This window comes from Lacerta agilis, chromosome 3 (assembly GCF_009819535.1).
Source record: "Lacerta agilis isolate rLacAgi1 chromosome 3, rLacAgi1.pri, whole genome shotgun sequence".
In the NCBI taxonomy this organism is placed as follows: domain Eukaryota; kingdom Metazoa; phylum Chordata; class Lepidosauria; order Squamata; family Lacertidae; genus Lacerta; species Lacerta agilis.
In genome coordinates this window covers 45,477,229-45,500,136 of record NC_046314.1, presented here as the reverse complement: position 1 = coordinate 45,500,136, position 22,908 = coordinate 45,477,229, and the positions used below count along the sequence as shown (strand labels likewise).

The 22,908-nt window shown below is 41.7% G+C and overlaps 1 protein-coding gene across 4 annotated transcripts in view; it reads right to left on the bottom strand.

Annotated features, from left to right (window-relative positions):
* GRIK2 (glutamate ionotropic receptor kainate type subunit 2) overlaps window positions 1-22,908 on the bottom strand; it is a 438,302-nt gene that overhangs the window by 259,001 nt on the left and 156,393 nt on the right. For all 4 annotated transcript variants that reach the window (XM_033143497.1, XM_033143496.1, XM_033143498.1 and 1 more), the window contains exons 3-4: window positions 14,974-15,150; window positions 11,046-11,303 (exon numbers count right to left, since the gene is read on the bottom strand). In XM_033143497.1, the coding sequence (XP_032999388.1) occupies window positions 11,046-11,303; window positions 14,974-15,150 (435 nt within the window). The remainder of the gene's footprint in view (window positions 1-11,045; window positions 11,304-14,973; window positions 15,151-22,908) is intronic.

The following is a 22,908-nucleotide window of genomic DNA, read 5'->3' as shown; positions in this document are numbered from 1 at the left end:
TCTGGGCTGTCATTAGAAAGCAATACACAAAACGTTCTTAAATCTTAGCTACCATATGTTCACAGATCTTGACTACCATATATTAACTATCAGTTGCATCTTAGAGAAGTCTCCATAGACTTTATTTGACAATCATCTTCCATTTGTAAAAAAGACTGCAAGAGGTTCTTAAAAAAAAAAAAAGCCTCTTGGGAAGCATCTAACATAATTAAGTGGGAAGTTATCTAATGTGTTTTAAAGTTGAAACTTAGACAAGAAAGAAGCGGAGGAAGAAGGTGACGCAGAAGAGAGGGAAGAACAGAGTTGGCAGAGAGCAGAAGAACATAGCAAAAGAGTCAAGACATTGGTCCATTTACCTCAGTTTTCTCTATAGTGATTGGCAAAAGCTCCCCAGCACGGATGGGGAACATTTTCTACCCTGAGGGCTGCATTCTCTTCTTGGAAATCATCCAAAGATCACACACCAGTGCATGGTGGGGCAGAAGTGGAATCGAGCTGAGCAATGACTGCAAATTTTACCTTTGCTAGTTTCTACAGACATTCATGCAGCCCTCCCTGTTCTCCATCCAGACATGCAAGAGGCATTGTCAGAGTTCAAGGACATTCCAGGCAGGCAAACACATCCAGGGTCTGAAGCCGGCCAGCTGGAAGGCTGCTGCTGCTGCTGCACATGCATAAATTGTAACGAGAATTTCTCCAAAACAACCTCAACAACAGCTAAAGCAAAGTGCACCAAGAAATGACGAGAGTCGCAAGTTCTCCATATAATACACAGTGAATGCTCAGCTAATGTTCATATCCAGGTAGGACTGTTCATATCGCCTAGCTCTACCTGGATATGCTGGGAACTAAACAAGGGACCTTTGCACACAAAGCTTCTGTTTTACTATTTATACTTGGCAAGAGGAATTTCAGCTGTCTGGTTTCCAGACAACAGCAATGGGGAGATTTGGGCCTTTCATTCTGGAAAGTCCTCTTATGAATGAGCAGTTGTTCATACAGATCACTCCTCCCTCTGCTCACCCAAACCCAACTTTAAATGTGAGGCAGGCCTTTTCATCCCTTGCACTTACACAGGCTTTGGAATTCTTTCGTATAGCAGGCACACTTGGTCATTATTCTCTCAGCCTTCTGGAAATATTAAAATTATTTTGCTTTGGAGACCTGGGGATGGGGGTAGGGCATGCAGGTAGGTAGAGAGCTTGTGCTTTTCTCAGTCAAGTTCTATCATTGCTTTTTATTATATTTGATCTGTGTTTGGAGTTTGCTCCTTTTTGGAATGCTACTTTTTGTGCCAGCAGGAAAGTGGGTTACAAATATAATATAATATATAATTCATACAAGGTTATTGATAGTCACATAACTCCCGGGAAGAACAGAGTGAAGCTATAAAAATGCAGCCTACAACACAGAAATGTTGTGCTTAATATCATGCCTAGCAGCAAACATACACAAGATGAAAGCCAATTCATCAGGTATCCTGTCTGGGAATAACTATATTGGGGGCAACAAATAATACAACAAGGTGAAAGATTGCAAGGGAGCAGAAGAAAATGGAATACCGCATTGAAAGGAGCAGGATGAATGGAACAAAGCAGAAGAAATCGCAGCAGCAGAGTCAACAATCATGTAATCTCAATAACAGAGAGCATATTGTAATGCAAAGCAATTCTATATGTGATGACAGGAGTGCTCTCTGTTGAAAAACAGAGCTGCCCTAGCAATGTATAAAGAAGGAAGACCTTCCCATTGTCTATGGTTCACATCTCTACTGTACTTTCCCTTGGCTTAGATGGTTTCCAGCCAGGCCAAATTATTTCTAGTATGAATGTTCGGCTGAGGGGATAAGTGCTTGAGGATAATACCTGTGGTTAGGTAAGCCACTGTAGAGAGGAGAATCTGTTCTCTTCACTATGCACCCCTTTCAGTGTTAAAATCAGACCTCCATTCCTTCTTTCGATAAGAATGGGACATTAAACAGGCAACATTACATGCATATGTTGGATGATTGCTTAACCGGACTGATGGCTTAACATGTCCCCCTCCTAATCCATTATTTTATGTATAAACTGACTGAGCATGTGCCTGTGGAGATGCTATAGCAAAATCGGTCTTGACAGTAAAATATATGAGGGCTGTTAACCAAATGTATGTTGTGAAAACTGTTCCCTAAACTGCCAAATGTTGAGGATGAGGATTTATCACTATGCAGCAAAAAGTGGTGCAGAATCCCAATGAGAACGTTTTCAGGCACAAAAGTTGATGGAGGGGAAATAGTGATCTTCAGAGTGGTTGGCATCCATGTGTGGAACAGCTGACTACACGAGGAGGGGGAGTGCGAGAGGGAGAGAGGCCAAAGTCATCTGTTACTGTGACTGCAAGAAATAAAATCTCCCGAGATCTCTGTTTCCAGAGTTTATGTATTAAAAAAGAGTGAGGAAGCACATAAAATAATTCAGTCTCAGCAAACCTGCACATTAAATTTATAGTCCCAGTTAAATGAATATTGCATATTCTCTAAATGAATGATAAAAACCAAAAGCTAGAATGTGGACTGTGTGACAGCATACTGAACATATTTAATTAATTTGCAACCTATTATTAGATTTGTTTGATACTAGTGGGGAGTTCCTGGCACAGCCTAGGAATTGTTAAATATCAAAAATATATTGTTTTTAAATGGGTAGTGTAACTTAGCTGCTCAAACTATGTCAAGAAACAGGCTCAGACACATCAAAGTGATGTTTCAGTCCACCATCTTGAATCAAAATGGCACCTGGCACCTGAATGACAAAGAAGAGCGCCAACCCTCATCTCAGGAACCCTCATACCAGGTTTAGCAATGATATCTTGAGAAGCTGAGGCAATTCAGTCAGATGCACAGGGTGCAAATAATAAAATTATTACCATTATTATTATTATTATTATTAGGCACGTGAGCATTTACAAAACCAAGGGACAAACCGCTTTCCAAAATAGATACTACTGGTATAATATAGTTTGGTGGGCTTTGTCTTTAGTTTGGAACAGTCCTAAAATACAGGTGGGTGAACAGTGCTTCCAGAGGCAAGTGGGTAGAATGGGGTGGGGAAACATTCCCCTCCCTGCCAGCAAGGTCCCCATTACCCCAAATGGTGGTGGGCTTCTTTTCCCTAGGGGTGGACTTTGGTAATAGCCATCCTGAGCGAGGACAAAATTGCTGCAGTCATCCTCCAGCTCAGAGGTTGAGTCATCTGCAGTATCTTCATCTCCCAAGCCTGATAGAGGTCAACAATCGGATGAGCTCCCTTTAACTACTTAGCCAGCTCCTCTAGGGAGGTGGAGTCAACCACACGACACACCCTGTCAGCCTATGAAAGGATTCTGCTTCCTGCTGGGACAATGTATTTCTACAGCTATAAAAGCAGAACACAGCTTCACCTAGTAGAGCTCAATGGAGCTATCCAAGTTCCTGATTTTCTTTGACCTTTGCCTAAAAGAAACTCTGAATGGACTTTCCCTGCCTTGATCGGCTCTTGCCTACAGTGACTTGATCTTGCTGACTTTTAACTGAACTTTACTTGTTTGATCTGACCTTGCCTTTTGTGCATTGACTTCACCTGTGAGTCTCAATTGCCCTTAAAAGAGATTAACTGTTGGGTTATACTGTAACTAGACTGACTTAGAGAAATGTGTGACATTAAAGATACACACACATTTGAACAGTAATATAGTGCCCTATTTAAGTTGTATATGATCTTTTTCCTTTACATTTTCAGGCTGAGCATCATCCCACCCCCACCACCCCCCACAATATTCCAACTGAAGACTTTTGCTGTCAAATCGGTGTCTCTGGCTTCATGGAGTCCTATATAATTTTTTAGGGGAAACAAAATATGCTATACTGTACTTCAACAGCCAGAACCAGAACAATACACCCTTTCCATGATCTCACTTTAAAAACACATTCTCTGCTGTCACACAGACAATTCCTGACACTACTCAGCTGCATGAGCTTCTTATTCTTTAGATTCAGAACAATCAGCCTGGCTTCTCCTTCCATCAGAGTCTCAATGAACTTCACATGATTTATGGGGATAAAAAAGCAGAATATTTAAATGTAAGTCAAATTAATGTTCACAATCATGACAGATTCTTAATGCAGAAACGCTAAAGCCATCAAAACAATAATTAAAATATAAATTTTCTCTGCTTTTTAACACTGAGAAACAAATACAGTTGAACAATACTGAACTAATAAAACAATAGCTTTCCATGAAAAGGAAGGCACCATGCAGTAATTAGCTCTAGCACATAATTACTAATTGTGTTTGCCCTTGGCGTTATTGCATAGGTCACTTAAAATATTCTGTACTGAGAGGATACAAAGCTACATGACACCACCCAGAATCAATATCCTCACACCCTACAAAACGGATTGGAAAGTGTTATTTACTAATAGTGTGTTTTACAGTGCCTTCTGTTGAATGCCAAAGTCATTTGGGAGAGGTAAAGGTCTGAGTTCTTTGTGAAATGAAAATGTCATACACATACACAAACCATTTTTTAAATAAGAAAAAAAATACCGTTAACATTTATATTTAGGATTCCACCAGCATAAATTGCTTTTTGCCAATATCATCTGTAGATTCATAAGAGATGCTTTCTGCCGTATTGAGTTATAATTATTGTAATTCATGTCTTTCTAACTAGACTGCCCCTGGGCTGATTCAAGATGCAACAGTAACTGTGAAATATGCTTCCCCATCAATTTTGAGCATAGTGATCTTATCAAAGAAGCTCCATGATGACGGAAGGCTACAAGTTACTATTTTCCTGAAAGCTGCACTATAATTGCTGGGCCAACCAAGTAAATCCATAGGTTAAAGAGTCCTGTGGACTGAGGTTAACTTAGAGGTTAAAGAGTCCTGTGGACTGGCTTCTTGGTTATCAAAAGTTCCATGCACCTTGAATTTTTGTACTTTTCGCCTGCAAGATTTAATTCAGATGCATTTAAGTGCAGTAAAAACTGTAGTACTTGCTTGTCCATTCAAAATAATAACTATCAGATTACTGATGGATGGTAACACAGGAACCACCACAGGGCATGTGCAATTATTTCCCACAAAGCTACTGCTACTAAGATAGCACAATACCCATGTAAATGTTTCCATCTCACATGGTTCACATTACAGGATGGCAAGAGAATAATCTGCATGAAAGTAATGCTATGTCAGGGGGGGGGGAATGAAATGGCATGTTTAGCATTAGTGTGTTAATTTAAGTGGATCTGCTAAGAGTAGAACTTACTTCAATACAACTGTGTTTAAACACACATACCAAGGGGCAGCTCACACTGCATTTTTTCATTCAAGCCATCCTGACTTTTCCCACGTACACTTTCAGGAGCCAAAAGAGAGTGTAAAGCAGCAGATTCTGCATATATCCAACAGCAATTTCAATAATTTCAATAGAAACTGTGACCTCCTAATTGAGAAGTCACCTTCCTCCAAGCAAGTACATACGGTACATTGGATTTTGGTTACTGGTATTTTGTAAACTGGCCCTCACAGCTACAAAACATTGGATTATAAGTGGAGAAAGGGTGTATAATTAAGAAGTAGCTGGTGTTTGGATAGCTAACAGTGAAATCCTATACATATTTGCAGAAATCCTATGGAGTTCAATGACTTCAGCTTCTGGGTAAATAGAAGGAAGTTCCACTGAACTGACTGGGACTTGCTTTTGAGTAGACATATATAGAATTGCACTGAATAGTTCCCTTCATTGATCAATGTACATTTCCATCCTACTCATGACCCTTGTTTATTTTGATGTTGTTTAATTATATAAGAGGAGGGAGAGACAAAGAAAACTTTAAAAGGGGGGCCTCTGAAGCATTACTGATATTTTTGTGGGGGGGGGGAGATTAATTCCAGCACATAACCTTAAAAGCACTTCATTTCTGGAATCATTTCTTTCCACCTTTGGCTTTCACTCAAAGGCACAAACAGGCTCTTTCTCGGATGCTTAAATCTTTCACCTACAACCTCAGCAAATGGTAATTGGCAAAATAGAGGAAGAAAATACCAAATACCCGTTTCAACTTACAGCAACACATTTGCATATGCCATTAGATGCCACTGAACTATATAACCAAAAGGTACTACCAAGTAATGGCTTATGCAAATCAGGAGCGAAGATAGCACGTTTCTTGTTACCCACAGAGGCTTCAACTTGAAATCCTGCTTCAAAACTTTACTGTCTACAAAGTACGCTTTAGAACAGGACTGATCTCCTCCTTTCAGCTTAGAGAAGATTAGCTCTTGTAACTGGATTTTTGAGAAATCCAGGGGGAAAGCTGGATTTCGTCTTTTTAGACCTTGGGAGGAATACAAGAGATCAAGCTTTGCCATTTGCTTTACCTGACATAAAAGAGGCAGGCTTAATTAAAATGTGTGGGTATTTTGCAGGTGCACGTCAGGGATGGTATAGTACATCGCTAGCACAAATCAAGGGATGCTTGCTTAGAATTCTCAGAGAGAGAGAGAAAGATATTTCCATAGTTACAGCAATGCTGAGATCCGGAGCAAAATGCAAAGTTTGCCACAGACTGAAATCCTCTTCAGTTGTTGAGCCAAATATGCATGAACTGTGGCACCAACTGCTGAGTGAATGAAGGAGTGTGTGTGCCAATCATAGGAGCCAACACCTAGGGGTAGAGGTCCCTTTGCCCCCTCATAAAATAATTGAGGCCTCCCCCTCAGTTGATGGGCATTGCCATTCAAATGGTATGCATGTGTGCATCTTGTGATGGATTATGTGGGGTGGGGCTTACCTGGCCCCCCCAATATTGTATTCAACTTGGCACCCCTTGTGCCAATCCTGCCTCAACAGTCCTGCATGTGCTGGTTGTGTATGCTCAACCAATCTTCTCACACTGAACAAGAAAGTAGGAAGGCTGAACATGCTTTGGTGCCCCTTTCAGACCTTCCCACTGCTGGAACACAGACAAACAAACCCTGCAGATGACTAAGGCCCATGCCTTCCTTGCAGCAAAGTCAATGGTCCTGAGATATGTGCTCTGCCATGATGAAGAACATCACGGGGAAAGTGAGCTCCCCTTGATATTAAGGTTTCATTTTCAGGCAGTTGATAAACAATGTATCTGCAGCATGCTCATTAAAAATGAAATAGATAGTTATGAAGTACAAAAGATAAAATCCCTTTTTGTTATAACTATAGTTTATCACTCCCTTAACAGGTTCTTGTTCAGTGCTTGAAACAAGTGGCCTGTAAATCAGATATTTATTGTTATTATTAATTATTTATGGTTCACCCTTAAAAGTACACAGCACTCTGTAACTGCCCAGGACTGTGCCATGCTTACAACCACCATAAATAGTTTATTACAAATGGCTTCCTATAAAGCATTTATAATATGACTTTTAATATAACATATGGCCTGTAAATTGTGTTAACAGATTGAGGAAGTAGAGATTTTGCCAAAGGGATGCACACTTTTCAAAGGGTGTAGTCTAATTGGTTTTCCTGCATTCATGGAAAGGTGTTTGATCCAGTGGAGTCCTCCTCCAAAGGAAGAGATTCCATTGTTGTCACTTCCCCCTGCAGCCTCACATGCCACCTTCCCCTCTGTTCTGGAGAGCCCTGCAGTTCTCTGCAGCTGATTAACATCTCCCTTCCTCAATAGGAGTGGCGCCCACTGTATTAATACACCTATAAGTACAAACATCACAAATACAAGGGCACCAATGGCATGCCACCCTAAAGATTTGAATGCCAGGGTTTGGCTAGATGAAAATCACCTGGGATCTCCCTGCTGTTAAATGTCCTTCCACTCAGGTTTGTGAATTCTGGGGAGCTATTGTACATATGCACATATGAGGCTTGGAAGCACATTGATAATTTGAAAGTTATTGACTTATTGCTAGTGGAAACAATGGTCAAATGGGTCTCTCCCATGACATTGCTAGTGGCCCCAAGCTCAGTACATTTCATCTAGATTTTAGTATGCCACAGAGAGAAAAAGGGGACAGATTCAGGTCAATCATTATTCCATAGATGCACCAAATTGGACACACCTTAGATGGAGCAATAACTCAGTTGGTAAGATAACACCAAGGTTGCAGGTTCAATTCGTGTATGGAACAGCTGCATATTCCTGAACTGCAGGGGTTTGAACAAGATGGTCCTTGGGGTCCCTTCCAAGCCTACAGTTCTATTATTGTAAGTCAGGGGTCGGCAAACTTACCAGGCCTCCTCAGACCCAGAAGTGTGCCAGAAATGACACTTGCGCATGCGCACAAGCTATTTCCGGTGTTCTGCCGAGCCAGAAGTGGGCAGCCATGCTAGTAAGAGCGGGCGGCGGCAGCAGGCAGTGGGGGTCGCCGTGGTTCGGATAACTGAGTCTCACGGGCCGTATCCGGCCCACGGACCTTAGTTTGGGGACCCCTGTTCTAAGTGGAGGCCCTCACTCCCCCCCCCCAAACAAACAAACAAAACTGAAGGTGTGATGCAAAGCATGGACACAACAGAAGCTCTTTATTAGGAGTGTTTTGCACCACATGCCAAAACTATGATTTACAGCAGCAATATGTGTGAGGCCCTGGATGTCTTGTGCAGCAATTACCGGTATATTGTGCAGCGGCTGTCTGCTTGACTGGGACCCATTGATGTATATATTTAAAAGTGAATGTAAGAATGTAGCCTGCTGCATCAGGCAAGCGGACCATCCAGTCCAGCATCCTGTTCTCACAGTGGCCAACCAGATGTCTATGGGAATCAGCAGAGCAGACCCTCAGCATAACAGCACTCTCCCTTCTTGCAGTTTCCAGCAAGTGGTATTCAGAAGCAGAGGCAGAGTATAGCTCTCATGACCAGTAGCCACTGATGGTCTTATGAGCCATGAATTTGTCTAATCCTCTTTCCAAGCCATCGAACTTGATAGCCATCCCTGCCTCTTGTGGGAGCAAATGTCATAGTTTAATTATGTGCTGCATGGAGAAGTAGGTACTTTCTTTTGACTGTCCCGAATCTCCCAACATTCAGCTTCACTGGGTTTCAGTGAGTTGTAGTGTTATGAGCATGAACTCAATACTAAAAATAGTAATTCCCTGAGTGGGGATATCTTTACTGGAGTGGGAGGAGATGTATTTTTATCTTTTGGGCAAACTTTGAAAAACCAAGCAGTACACGGATATAGGCACTGGAAGGAGAGAGGGTTGAACAGACATGATTTTCTTATTGGAACAGCAACTGCTACCCTGTGCTGGGTGATCAGAAACTATCATGGTTCCTTATAATGTAGGGTTCCAATTTGATTTAGATATTCATTATATTTAAATTTAGTCCAATTTTATTTTTCATGTGAATATTATTATTTTGTATTGGTGTGAGGATGCAATCCTAAGTATGCATACTGTAATTGAAATCAGTGGGGCTTAATCCCAAATAAGTGGGGTTAGGTGTGCAACCTTATGCATTTAAACTGACACCACAGGTTTTAAAGACATGCAGTGATCAGAAGCATACATCTAATTACAGCGCTTATCATTAATAATATATTCCACTTTCCCCCTTGCAACAGGAAAATTGCCTTCAGAAGAGCAAATGAATAGTCTGCTGTATGGAACACAGGAAGCTGCTTTCTACTGAGTCAGGACTTTGGACTTTGGACCTTGGTTCTGTCTACCCTGCCTGGCAGCAACTTTCAAGATTTTTTGCAGGAGTATTTCTCAACCCTACATGGAGATGCCAGTGGTTGAACTTTCTGCCTGTAAAACATTATTTTCTTTACTTACATGACCCCCGTTAACTAAAGAATCTCTGGGAGGCTTACAATAAGATTTAAAAACAGCTGTATACAAAAATGAAACCGTAAAATCTAATGCACCTATAATCAAAAACAGAAGATAACTATAAAAGTAAGCTCACAGCAGCACTAATGTTTCACACGTCTTTAAACTCCAGAAGTATCCAAAGAGTCTGTAACTCATTAAAGAACCTTAAAAATGAAGTAAACCAAAAGCCTAGGATGATGATGATGATGATGATGATATTTTCACTTGCTGAGAAAAGGTCAGCAAGGTAGGCATCAGGTGAGACTCTCTGGGGAGAGCATTCTACAGCCAGGGTGCCACTACTGGAAAGGCCCTCTATCTAGTAGCCATTCACTGCACTTGGCAGGGGAATCACAGTAAGAATGTACTTTACCTCTGAACCACAGCCCTTCCCATTTTTCTGTGGTTAGAACTCTACAGATCTGGAGAAACAAACACACCTTACCAAAATAAAATAAGACTTATGTACTCATATTTACATCACCAGGTACACATTTGTGCAGGAGCACCCAGCAGGAAAGGCATTGCTGAACACCTGGCCTCCTGGCAACAGCATCACTGTGTATAGTGTTCAAAACTCCCTTTGCATATGAAGTTTCTTAGCGAACTTCAATAAGGACAGGGACAACTGCACATTTTCATTCAGCACACAGAGCTGTTCCCAACTCTGTGGTCAATGCCCCTTTTGGATTTGTTTTCTTCCCAAATGTTACAGATAAACACCTCTGGTTTGCTTGCAGTCTTTATGAAGTTTTTTTTTGCAGGTTTACAATTGCAAATATTTCTACAAAATGTAAACAGCAAGGGTCACAGAGTCCTCTGTTTAATAAAGACACACATACATAAAACAGACAGCCTTTCCTGGTCTGTTTTCTATCTGAAACAGGAAAAAGGAGATTGTCCTCATGAAATTTTCAGATGTTTTCCTTGACTTGAGATGCCTAGACAAATAATTGGATAAACCTCTAGCTTTTAATGTGGTGATCTGAAATCCTTCTCTTCCTTTTTCATGTCACTATAAATCAAATATACTGGAAAAAGTTATGCATAATGAAGGGATTGTAGGTAGGATGAATCTGTGCATTTTATTTTCTATTGTTCTGCAACAAAATCTCACAATCACATCTTATTTGCTTGTTTAGAGGAACAGAACGCATTATGCATGCCCTCAAATACAGCTACATAATGTCCTACAGTGATACCTACCTGTGCTGTCATCATAAACAACCGTGACAGTTTTCCACTTGAAGAACTGCACAAGGTCAAGGATGGCGCGGCTGAGTGAAGAGAAATCTGGATAAAGACTGACATAGAATGAGTCTTTGTTGTCTGAAACCTGATGCTTCCAGCGCGTCTGTATATGTGGAACCCCTAAAGCGTTGCAGATAGATTGCACGGCATTAGCCGAAGAGCTATGTGAAGGTCCAAAGATAGCTGCTACTCCAAGAGAGAGCTGATCACAAGCTGAAAAGAAAGGAAAGTATGATTAACAGTGTGCAGGCAACAACACACACAGTGATAGTTTTTTTCATCTGCTCAAGCATGCTGCTGTTGATGCAAGTCTCTCTCTACAGGCAAAGCAACTACATTTTGAGAATACGTGGTTAAGTATTAAGTTAGAGATGTGCACACTGTGATCTGTCAGTGTCAACAGATCTCTGTTCACCTGTTATTGTGGCTCTCATAATCAAAACAGATGTCCATGGAGTTAGGAGCTATCTAGTGTCCTTGGCAGCACATCCAATCAGATTTGGGCATTTTGGGTTCCATTGGCTTTGAACGTTTGCATGATCAGTTTTGTGGGCTACAGGACCCACACTGCAAACTCTTTGCTTCAACATTAGCTTTCTAACACTCAAGCTTGTTATTAGCTAACCCTTAGCCTTGGGGCATCATGTTCACAAGCTGCTGTTTGCATTGTCTTACCTGCGCATCCATAAAGACTAACCAGCACCACCCAGTTCTAAACATTTGCACAAGCTTATCTGCCTGGAGCATAATTTCCCTGCCATGTAAAATCAGGGCTTTTGACAATGCCCTGGTGCTGCAATTAGGACAACTCCTCATTCTGTGCGTTTATTGTCTGTATTTGCTAATATGATATGTAAGCTACAAATGCTCAGTGCATCTCAACCTGCACTAGGTATCGCACAAAGAGAAGAGCGATGAGGTAGAAGATACAGTGGGGTCCACCTTGGATTGCTAAGGAATTTGATATCTAGCTTCAATTATTTCCTTTTCACCTTGTGTTGGAGAACCCACCATCACTGTGGCTACATTTGAAGCCATTGAATACTGCTGCAGGGGGATCGTTTTATGGATGTGCTCTTTGCACATTTTAATGTGTCCCTCTTTTCTGGATAAGGAGAATCAAGTTCAGTGAAGGTACCTTTATGCTACGTTTGCTCCTAAATTCCTTGCTAACTACATGATACCCATAATCTAGAAGAAATATCCAGATAGAGCTTCTTCCTAAATATTTCTATCTTTGGTGAAAGGGAGGAGGTCACTGGCTGGTAGTTTTGTTTTGTTTTGTTTTTAAATTAATTCAGCATTGAAATGCTGTAGTAGGGTTAGCCTCTTTCAGTAATAGTAGAAAGGAGTTTAAGTAAACAACACAACACAAAAGAGTAAAAATAAGGCGTGCGGTGCTCTTTTCTATGGAGTTCATGCTGTGCAATACAGAACATCCTTCTATGATGTTTGAGTATAAGGCACAATTCTTTAAAAGTCATTGGATGCAATCCAATCTGGGTCCATTAGAAACCAGTGGGAAGTTTGTCACAGACTTCAACGGGATGCAAATTTCCCCATGAAGTTTGCTGTTTCTAAGTATGGGCACGCACTGTTGTAACTACTAAGCATGAACTTTTTTTGAAGTGTATTATTCACTAATGCATCAACCTTTTGTACCTGTAATAAAACGCTACAAGATGGAACCTGTAACAAGCAGTGATAGCTGGCAAATTATTCCCTCCCAGTAGACTTTTAAAGAAACCCCATGAAAGGCACATTTCTTCTGCATGTGGCTTACAATGATTCTATTCTAAGCTAACAGTGTGATCTTTAAAAAAAAAAAAGTATTGACAAGAATTTTGATTGCATTTCCAGCATTCTTAGTTCAAATGACATCTTCAGCAAATTCTGCTCTTGCCCAGGGATTTTTCATCGGTATGGTGCTTTTAAAATCTAATTAATTTCCCATCTGTACTCCATTCCAGGCATCCAGCTGATGGGCAGTCTGATATACAGCCAAATTAAAACTTATTGCAACAGCACTATACCAGCTGAAATCAAAGTATGTGGAGTGATTTAACTGGGTTGAGGTCTAAAATAACAATACTTTTGATAAGAACATTTGCCTGGTCACTAAGCATGAGCTACTGCCGCAGCTGAAAACATCAATATGGTTGTTAAGACTTCTGTCACAATAAAGGCACCATGGTATCTGAACTATCTACCTTTCCTTTCTAACTTCTTCCATCTTATAGAAATGGCTAGCAAAGACGTACTGCTGTTTTGAAGCCATGCAAACTACACTTATGAGAGTGGTCAAAGTGTGAGAATTGTGCCAAGGAGACCTGGGGGAACAACCCCTTCAAGTCATAAAAAGTCAATGTCTTCCCGCCTCAGGTCCTTATTCCTCAATAAAGGGCATCAACAGCCCGTCTCACAAGATTGCTGTGAAGATGGAAGAAAGAAGAAGAAGAAGAAGAGTTTGGATTTGATATCCCGCTTTTCACTACCCGAAGGAGTCTCAAAGCGGCTAACATTCTCCTTTCCCTTCCTCCCCCACAACAAACACTCTGTGAGGTGAGTGGGGCTGAGAGACTTCAGAGAAGTGTGACTAGCCCAAGGTCACCCAGCAGCTGCATGTGGAGGAGTGGAGACGCGAACCCGGTTCCCCAGATAACGAGTCTACCGCTCTTAACCACTACACCACACTTTACTTTCATTGGCATGGCTTTCAGTCATTGATAATGTACCTTGCTCTACTTTGTTGTATGTGTATGTGGGCCAGGAGGAGCCCAGCATGGGACTCTCACTAACAGATGCCTGTACTCATGGCTTTTGCCTCACCACTGCTATAGAGATCAGTGCCAGTAATGATTTTTCCTTTCTTTTCTTTTTAAAAGTTTTTTTATTAAAGATTTCTTGATTTACAAAAGTATGTGCAATGTCTCTCTCTTATTTTTTTCCATGTATCATTTTTACAAATCAGTCTCATTTGTTGAGACATTGGGAAGAAGAGGGGGAAAGAGGTGGACAGGGGAGGGGAATATGGGTGGGGGTGGGGTCGGGTGATGATACCAGTAATGAATTTTTATAGGAGGCAAGCGCGTGGGAGCCAGGGCTGCACAATGTAAGCACACCATGTGCACACGCCACAGGGCATGTGCCCATTATGTTTGCATAGTGCACACAACTCCCAGGGCATGCTGATGTCACTTGTGCATGCCCTGGGGAGTGCTGATGTGTTGTGTACAAACCCTGCGGCTTGCATTTGTGATGATAGCCTGCCCCACATAATTTTGGGAGGCACTAGCCCCCTCCTTGGAAATTTGAGGGGGCCTCACCCCCCCATGGCGCCTATGACAGGAGAAGTGTGCACTTCTTAACTGCAGTTAAGGTGGGCTTGGCTTCTGTGATGTAACCAATGAACGGGGAAACCAAGCACCCAGTGGCTAACCTCTAAAAGCAGGAGGGAACTCAGGCCTTGTGGCTAAATGTGGCCCTCCAGGCCTCTCTATCAGGCCCACCCCAGACCATGCCCCTCCACCAAGCCATGTCTCATCTCTCCAGACCATAACCCTCACTGGTCCTCCTCTCTATTTTTGAGTGCTTTTTCTGGGCTGGAATGTGTTGTTGAACTTTGATGGTGCCCCTTTCTTGACTGGACAAAGGGTGGGTAGATATGTATGTATGTGTGTGTGTGGAAACCTCTTATTTTTGCATGGCCAGGATGTAACTTACTGTGCAAAGGTAAGTATCACAATACTCTGCCCACTTTTGCTTCAGGCCTTGCTCACCAGTATCCACTGCGCAGCTCCCGGAAAGTTGCCCACCGGCCATTTGGGACTGGGGGGGAAAATAAAGGTTCCCCATCCCTGCTCCAAAGCTCTTAGAAACATACCTTTTTTGGATGCTTCAAAACTATCATAAAGATTTATCTTCTGAGTATCGTATGTTAATGTAGTGTTTGGCAATAGAGTTCTGTTTCTATTGATTGTGTTCACAGCAAATCTGAAGGCCAGTTCTTCTGCTCCCATTGCTCCCGTTGGGCCAGATTCCACACATTCAAAAATACCCCCTGGAGAAATAAAAAGACACAACAAGAGGGTGGAAATATTACTTAAAATGTCCAAGATCAACAAGTCATGACAACAGATTTTATAAGTGATGTACAGATTGCCCTGCTGAAGTCTGGTTGTAAGCGGTTTTTTGGGGGAGGGAGTGTTATGCTTAGGTCACAATGCAAAAAAGAATCCAAATACATATGTAGATCATGAGCTGGGCAGGCCACAGGTCGGGTCTTCCTGTTATATAGCTGCTTGGATTGACAAGGCACCTGACCCTCTCATAGCTCTCCTGATGAGTGCTTTGGTCTGTCCACCAGACACCAGGCACTCTACTATTCAAATTAGGCCCCAGTGTTTGTTACAATCCCCTTCTCAATTAAGTAATCAATTTTAATCTAGAATTTAAATTGTTAAAACTTTATTTGTTAATTCAAGCAGGTAAACTCTCACTTCATTACAAACAGTATTTCTACCTGCAACACACTTGAGCAAACCTGCTCCTCATCCTTTCACAGATATTTTGTTGCTATTTGCTATTTGTAGCTGCATCTGATTAGTTATCATTTAACTCTTGGGGGGAATAATTAGCATCACACGTCATGTGCATGGAAGTTGCCGAACCAATTAACCAACTACTGTAGAAGGATTACTGTTAATAGCACCAGTTTTCCTATAACTTGATATTGCTGGATAGTTTTGATGAACTGCAAAAGCATTTTTAGTTTGCTTTCTGTTGCCACTCTGGAACTTTTCTTTATTAGTGCCACTTTGTTTTCTCCGATTCCTTGCAAATGAAGGAAAACAACTTTTCTGCTTGTATGTGTTGATAATATAATTTTGGTTACTGAGGACAAACAAGATTGTACAAAAAGAAGATTGGATGCAGGCCTGGCCAGGACATAGGTGCCCTGACTGTGACAAAGGTGACCTGTGTGCTTGCTTGCTTGCTTGCTTGCTTGCTTGCTTGCTTAACAGCTGTTGGGAACTTCAAGGTCCCTGCTCTCCCTTCTTATGGTCTTTGTACTGGACCTGAAGACTCCAAAGAGAGCTTTATAACTTAGGAAGACTTTGGAAGAACTGGTTGTCACTGATGTATGAGTGGATTTTATTTGCTGCTATTCTGGGCTTCTGGTGAGTTGGCCAGGATGCCAGAAGAGATACAATTTATGAGCTTTCTCCATTATCTGCACAGCAGGGGGTGTTCAGTCAACAGTGCAAAGGCTGAGCTGAAGCATTCCCTGCTGGTTACCTGCTTTCAGCAATAGGGATCACTGTTTGATAGTACCCAATTGGTTAGCTATCAGATTCTAGAGCTCCCTATTGGTGGCCCTTAGGTAATTCACAAAATACAGAGTCCATTCATAAAACACAGTGTTCATTCATAAAGCAGTAACATAAATCTCCATTGCTACATATTGGGTGTATATTTCAGCAGTTGAATGTACAGGTTTATGGCCATGCTGTAGTGTAGTGCTTATGCAACTGTGAATAAAAGGTGGCAGGGCTCGTTGTCTCGGGGTTTGGGGGGGAAGGTGACAAAACAAGCCATAACAAGCCCTTGAGTTTGTACTCTGAATTAGTGACACCAGGGACCTAGAAGGTGCAGGGCTTGTCAGTCCAACCCCTGCACAGTCTCATCAGGGCTGACCTTCAGGCAATTGGAGCAATTTGGCCAAATTGGGCACTGCATGCCACTCCTAAGGGGCCCCCACACCAGGGCAATCTAGATGGGTTTTATTTATATCTGTAAGATTTTGCAGACTTTGGCTGTGAACTGGGGCCCTACAAAAAAAAATCAAGTTGCACCCCACTGCTTCAAATTGGGCCCCACTAGCTAGCTCTGAGTCTCATAGATGCTGGGCCTTAGTTGCCCTGCCCTTGCATGAAGTATTGGGTTTACAATTTTGGAAGAGGGGAGACTGTGGCACTGGGGAGCAGGCAGGCTGGTGAGGCCCCCTAGATTTAGAGGCCTGAGTTGCCCTGCCCTTGCATGAAGTCTTGGGTTTGCAATTTTGGGAGAGGGGAGACTGCCCGCTGGGGAGCGGGCTGGCTGGCGAGGCCCCCTAGATTTAGAGGCCCTTTTAGGGATCTCACATGTGTCAAGGTATCTAGTGGGTGTCAAGGTTCACTTTATCGGACGGCATCTGACTGAAATTCGGACATGAGAAACAAGTTGAAACAACATGACACAAATAGAGCAAAGCATACAGGCAATAATGGGCACTTTGTAAGTCCCTCATCACTCTGCTAATTAGTATATTATCAAATCCCCAGAGTGGTTTAGCTTTGCGAACTGCCTCCTTGTTTCAGCTTCCTGTCTCATCACTAGCAGAAAAGTGGAGTGTTTATGTTTGTTTTTTTGTACTGCCAAACCTATAAAAACCCATCCCTTGGGAAATGGATAGTGAAATTACATGAACGCAAAAAAACAGCTATACTGTGAAAGAAAGTGAGGAAATGGCTGTTTAAAATGGTACCTCATTAGATCTCATAAAGATCCAATGATTAGAGCATGATACTTAAAATGTGCAGATACCAACTTATCGAGCAGGAAAAGAATTTTCTGCAAATGACTATAATGGGACAATATGAAAGGGACCACAAAAGTTATAAAGAGAGAAGGGGGAAGAAATGGGTCACTCCAGACAACAGTCAGGTGGTGTTAAAAAAGAAAAGGGGCAGAGAAGCTGAATAATTGACTAATACAAATATGAATATGAGAGGAAGATGAATATGCTGCATGTTAATGGACAGAGACGTATTCAAGAGTTTCTAGTCTCGTTAGCAATCCTCTATACTCAGGGCTTTACCAAGGTATTTACCAAGATATTTGAAATCACACTGCATCCCGAAGATAGATTCTGTTTTGATTTCGGCAGTCTCAAAAGAAGAAAAAAACTTTTGCAGCAGAACATGGGCAATTATTCCCTTTGCTAGGTACAAGCTGACAAGGAGAGGAAACGCATGTTTGTTAAAAATGATCAATACTTTTAAAAATGGTATTTGGGATTTTTGTTGAGGCAATGATAACACTGTGAATAAATAAATCCAGGCACACTGGATGAGTTATGAAATAGAATATTATATCCAAACTGACAATAGATTCATATCAACAAAAAGGCAAATTTAATGGGATTCCCCCCCCCCCATGAAATGTACACTTGGAAAAGCATCACAGTTCTTTTACATTTTCATCAAAAGCTCTGCACAACACTTCTGCCCATCACAAACACACAGCATTCTTCCTGCTATGGAATATATTGCTACTTCTGCGCTCCTGTTTGTATAAATTGCCCTTAGTTGCTGGATTTAGAGAATAATGAGTCACAAGCATTAGTAGAATTGATACTAGGCTTGAACACCATGTCTGTAGCAATATTTTCCTTCCTACAAAATGGGAGGAGGGGGGAATCTATGATGGACTAAATTACCCCATACTACTAGGTCCTGCCTTCCAAAAGGCTGTCATGAGTCTTGTTAGTCGATCTAAACTTGTCAGTTGCTTTCCCTACCATTGTTGTGCCTATTCATGACAGCAGTATTAATAACCAAGTGAGGCATGCAACACATGTTCTCAGATAAACAAGGAGAGAGAGAAGTAATAAATCTCACAATTCTAAAGTAGAAAAGTTGCCAAAACCCTGGCCTATCTCTGTCTCACAGCTTGAAGGAGGCAGAAATGTGACTTGTCCGATTTCCAGGGCACCACTTGGGACTGAAATAGGACCTTTATCCAAAACTGCTATGGTTCAAATAATCTAAAATAGCTACCTAAAATCCACCATTTTTACACCCGAAAACCAGCGCATTGCAGGAACTTTCCTGGTGTATGGAAAGACTATCTTATTTGCATTCAAAGCTTTGAACTTAATACGCGACACTGTGGTTGCAATCAAAACAATTCAAGGACCATTGTCCTTGATTCTGCTACATATGCATTGTGTGCAGGTGGCGCTGTGGTTTAAACCACTGAGCCTAGGGCTTGCCGATCAGAAGGTTGGCGGTTCGAATCCCTGTGACACGGTGAGCTCTGGTTCGCCAGAAGCGGCTTAGTCATGCTGGCCACATGACCCAAAAGCTGTACACCGGCTTCCTAGGCAAATAAAGCGAGATGAGCGCCGCAACCCCAGAGTCGTCCGTGACTGGACCTAACGGTCAGTGGTCCCTTTACCTTTACCTTTAACCCTGTGTGCTGCATTTAACAATAAAGGTTAAAAGGTAAAGGACCCCTGGGCAGTTAAGTCCAAACAAAGGTGACTATGGGGTGCAGTGCTCATCTCGCTTCAGGCCTAGGGAGCTGGTGTTTGTCCATGGCCAGCTTTCCGGGTCATGTAGCCAGCATGACTAAACCACTTCTGGTGCACTGGAACACCGTGACAGAAGCCAGAGCACATGGAAATGCCGTTTACCTTCCCACTGCAGCAGTACCAATTTATCTACTTGCACTGGTGTGCTTTCAAACTGCTAGGTTGGCAGGAGCTGGGACCGAGCAATGGGAGCTCACCCCGTCACAGGGATTCAAACCACTGACCTTCTAATTGACAAGCCCAAGAGGCTCAGTGGTTTAGACCACAGTGCTACCCTTGCATTTAATAATAAGCAGCCAGTGACAACAGCATATGGAATGTGGTCTGAGGTTTCTTATCAAGCTGGAAATTGTTAGACAAAAGATCTGCAAATTCATGCCAGAAAATACACATGCCTTAACACTGACCAGATTATTCACAAAATATGTGCCATATTACTGGAAGCAGGCTCTTCTGAAAGCAAGAATTACCACCTCCTGACTACATAGGATGTTGGGGTCCTATGTTTCGTTTATCTAAGAAAATCACATAAAAATAAGTGAACACTACTGTGAAGGACTGTTTCAACTGCGTTGTGTTCCATTTTGTTTGTAAAATGGTTGTCTTCTGCTTTTAGTAGATGTGTTCCAACCAAGATGGCCAACAGTTTACAGGAGGCAGTGGTGGACTTCGGGCTTTCAATTTTCAGCAGCACCCTGTGTGATGCCAAAATTCAGTGTGCCCTTACCTCTTGCCTTCCATTCTAAGTCATTGTTGGGGCACCCTCTTGGCTTGGATGGAACTCTCTGGAGCAGATATTTATGGGCAGCAAGGAAGCAGAGATGAAGGAGAAGTCCAATTGTTCAAGCTGAAGTCTGGTCCAATGTTGAATATAACTCATTTACTTGGTGGCAGGCACAGAGTAGAAGGGGTTGGATTAGCTCATTGGCTGATCTATCCTTCTCGACATAGTGCAGGCTGCAGACCATGCGACCACAACCACCATAGGTTTTATGGCAGACACAGGACCCAATCAGCTGGGAAGCTCTTCTTGAGCATGCCCTACAGAAATGAGTAAGTGCTCACAAAACTATCATATAGTATTATATGGATCTTCTGAGCCTATTATATCATCTCTGGCTACCTGCAATTTCACAGTAAACATACAGCAACCATAAATGGGAAGTAGTTTGCGCTCTCGATGACAGGATATTACTTTAGATGAGGTAACACAAGCTGTTGACTTGGCACTGCCATATCTAAAGCATATGTGTCCATGGGAATGTTTAGTAAGACAGACTGAAGTGTTTTATGAACGCTAGTACAGAGGAAGACATGAGATAACCCTTCGTCACTGACTTTCATACCTTTCTTATCTTCTTGAGATACTAATAGGGTGCTGATTTAAAGGGCAAATGAATTTCCTAGTGCACCATTGAAACACGTATTTCAGGCTACCTAGTGCCTACGCAAAAGCACATCAGAAATGCATACCACATTCTGACAGCTTCTACAATCTGCCCTCTCTAGCAGATGGGGAACATGAAATAGATGTGTCACATAAAACCTGAAAGCTGCCACTGACCACTTGAACAGTCACACTCAAATGAATTCCAAATGATGCCAGGCATGATAAAGATGGCTAAAATAACCTGATACAAATGCTAATGTATAACTCCTGGGTTCCTAATGGCATCTCACTGAAATGGCTGAAGGATTCCATCTAACCTTTGAGAAATGAACTTTCAATATGCAATGGAACGTGCACATCATGTCACATTACAGCGTAATTATGAACCAGATGGATTGGAAGATCATAAATCGTGCTACTAATTCAGTAGGTTGCATACACACCTGATCATAGTTCAAGGAGAACCAATGAAATAAAGGGGATCTCAGTTAAATGTGAATTAAGATAGTCATGTCTATTTCAGTGTGTCTAATCTAAGCATGTTTCAGTTGGGATTCAACCTACTGAATCTAAAACAGGACCTCACTTGTGTAGGGTTAAACATCCAATACCTGTCACAGTATTTGATAACAAGTTCACGTTATCCCTGGTGAAAAAGAACGGTCATGTTTAAACATATTGTGAAACTTTAGAGGAACAAATTTCTAAATTCATTAAAAGGGGGTTTAAACAGGGATTTATATAACAGAGCCACCCCCCGCCCGCATCATCCATCTTTATTTTCTGTCCGGAAGTAATTGGTATGCAAATATTTTCTCAGGTACACTGATTATATGTACATAATTAAATCCTATCTTGATTCAGAAAGAGATCAGAGAGACAAAATCACTTGAGTTCTGCAGAGTCATATGCACCAAAGGAAAAGCAGTCAGCTTGCAGTGGGGCTGCTCTTATTAGGGTGAATGTCCCAACAGCCTTCGTCTACCCTCAACCAGCTCACACTTGTCGGTCTTCTTACTTATAATTAGTCCAAAGGATGGAAGTGACTGCCAGCTTCCTCCTCAGTCTAGCTGTTTTCCTTGTAAATGTTTGTGGGGTAGGATGGGGGCAAAACTAGAATTAGTTGGCTCTGTCCAGCATTGGCTCTGCCGCCACCTACTGGCAGTCTCCCTGACCTCTCCCCTACCACTCTCAATGGACACCAGCCACCATGGTTGGCATGCTACACAAAAATTAATTTTAGAAACTTTATTTACCAGAACCCTTTCAAGACGAAACAACCCACCCTACAAAAATAAATGGAAGCTTCTGGCTCAGCTACTTTTTCACTTCTTTCTTTTTGAAAAAGTGAATGAAAAATACTCACCCTACTTAGATTTTTCTGTAAATTTTTATCTGCTAAAGTCCAGTGCTGAAATGAAAAAAAAAACCACTACACTCTTCCACTGAGCAAGTGTAAATATATTGCTACTATAATTTTAAAAGAAATGTGGCTTTCACCACATTAAGAGTTCCTGTGCATTCTCTGAGCAATATAGAGGGACCTTGGGGCAAACTGCAATAAACATTTCTGAGAATTACTCATAATCTAAACAAGACTAATATATATGGTTTGAAGAATTTTTTAAAAAGCGGAAGTTAACACACACTGATGGGAGTACGGCAATAAGCATAATAAAACAGTATTGCAGATTTTCAGTTTTGCTAACTTTTACCATTCAACTTTTCCTTCTGCTAGGATATTAATGGCCCATGACCACAAACAATCAACATGCTCATTTACATTATGCAAAGTAGGATTACCCCAAACATCTTCTTTCTGGTCTTTCACTTTACACAGCACAGCTCGCTGGATGACATGTTTAGTGCCTGATTTTCTGAATGACAGCCATTGATAGATAGACACACACACACACACACACATTTTTTTTCTATCCACCCCATCCATGCTTTACAATACAGTACAGTATTCAATGGCACCACTTTTTCACATAAGAGGTGTGTGTGTTTTCACACGTTACATTCAATGAGTGCAAAATTTATGTTCACAGTAGTTAAGCTGTACAATTTAG